The sequence below is a fragment of the Aureococcus anophagefferens genome (genome assembly GCF_000186865.1).
Source record: "Aureococcus anophagefferens unplaced genomic scaffold AURANscaffold_109, whole genome shotgun sequence".
Classification (NCBI taxonomy): domain Eukaryota; class Pelagophyceae; order Pelagomonadales; family Pelagomonadaceae; genus Aureococcus; species Aureococcus anophagefferens.
Window position 1 is genome coordinate 11976 of NW_008705658.1, and position 1770 is coordinate 13745.

General features: G+C 71.4%; 1 protein-coding gene across 1 annotated transcript; it reads left to right on the forward strand.

Annotated features, from left to right (window-relative positions):
* Positions 1-354: 354 nt before the first annotated feature.
* AURANDRAFT_68367 (hypothetical protein) lies at positions 355-1238 on the forward strand (the record flags this gene model as incomplete). The annotated part of the gene is made up of 2 exons (XM_009044033.1): positions 355-600; positions 790-1238. Coding segments are annotated over 2 exons (695 nt in total), but the record flags the coding sequence as incomplete, so codon positions are not given.
* Between the last annotated feature and the right edge of the window lie 532 nt (positions 1239-1770).

A 1770-nucleotide genomic window follows, 5' to 3' on the forward strand; every position in this document is an offset into this window, starting at 1 on the left:
GACCGCTCGGGCGATATCCGGGGACGCGCGCGGCGACGTCTGGTCGGGAAGCTGCGCCGACGTGGCTGGGGACGCGGTCGTGAACGCTCCGGGACGCGGCCAGGAGACTCCGGAGGTGAGCTGGGTTCACGGCTGGGAGGCGACGGCCGCTCGCTGGCAAAAATGCAACATTGGCCTGAACCTCTGACGTTGACGGTCAGAACTCGGAGAGCACAGTTCCAAAGATCGTGTGAGTTTGCGCGCGCGCCCCGCCGTCCACCCGTCCCAATCCTTCTCCCACGCTTCCCCGCCCCTCCTCCCCGCCACCACCACCCGCTACACACACACGCGTCCACGCACAGGTATAATAACAACATGTACAAGCTTCTCGCCCTCTTCGGTACCGCCTCGGCCGCCGCCGCCGCCGCCCCGGCTCCCTCGCCGCTCGCCATCGTGATCGACCCCGCCATGGAGGTCTTCACCAAGGGCGTCGACGCCCTCACCGAGGTCTCCGGGTGGGTGCTCGCCGTGCCCCAGAGCCTCGCGGACGCCGCGGTCTGGTGGATCGACCTGAACCTCGGCATGCCCGCGCTCATCCGCGACGTGCTCACGGGCGACTCCGTGCGCGCCCGCGTCTCATCCCTCCCCCGCCATCACGGCCCGAGGCCAACGCCTTCGCCCGGCCCCGCGCCTCGCGCGCGCGGGCCGCGCGCTCCGAGCGATCGCGTGTTCTGTTCTTCAACTCGGGGCGCGGTCCTCGAACGCGCGCGACTCGTGCTCGCGACCCCTCACCTTCGCGGCCCCTCGTAGGCGACCCTCGACAAGCTCGTCGACCTCAGCGTCAACATCAGCGGCATCGTCTTCGTCGTCTACGTCGCGCTCTGCGCGATCAACCTCTTCCTCTCGACCGCCGAGAGCATCCGCGACTACCACAAGGGCTTCCTCACGCTCCCGAAGGCCGACTCCGTCCTCGGCGTCAAGATCCCCAAGGAGATCGCCGACATGCTCAACGCGGTCCGCGGCCCCGTCCAGAGCATGCTCCTCGACCCCGTGAAGAAGTGGAAGCACAAGACGATCGTGCCCCTCGAGGGCGGCGACGGCTCCTCGCTCGGCGGCACCATCGCGACGGTCACGTCCGCGACGGCGGCCTGCCTCCTCCTCTCCGCGGCCCCGGCCGTCCTCGACCTCGCGCGCGGCGGCGCCAACAAGGGCAGCGCCGAGGCGCTCGCCTGGACGCTCGGCACCGCGCTCGGCCTCAAGTACGTCGCGGCCCGCGCCTAGACGGCGCGCGCGGGCGACGAGCTCAGCAACCGCGTCGTCATGACGCGCTCCGGCGAGCCCGATACCTCCCCCCAAGCGCGCGCGATCTCGCGCGCGGCCCGGCGCCCGGCCAACGGCCCCGCGCCGGAGCAATTCCCCCCTAGCTAGGATGTCATAAGTACGCGTCCCGTCCAGTTAGATGTTCGCTCCGTCGCACTGCCCGGACGCGGGTCAGGCACGTCCCATTTGTAAGCGCGTTCCACGGGGCTCCGGGTCCGCGGCGAAGCGGCGGCCCGGCGGTCCGCGCGGCCCGGAAAGCACTCCGGCGCCGACTTCCCGGCGCGCGAATCTTAGACGCCGCCGGGACACTACCGTGATGCCGGGCGATTGTCCCGGGACGAGACCCACGGATGACGCCGCGGCCGGCCGGGACGCGGGCCCGAGACGCCGCGGCCGGCCGGGACGCGGGCCCGAGACGCCGCGGCCTGCGCGACCAGCTGTCCAACTACGCGTGTCCGGGACGTTGCCTGC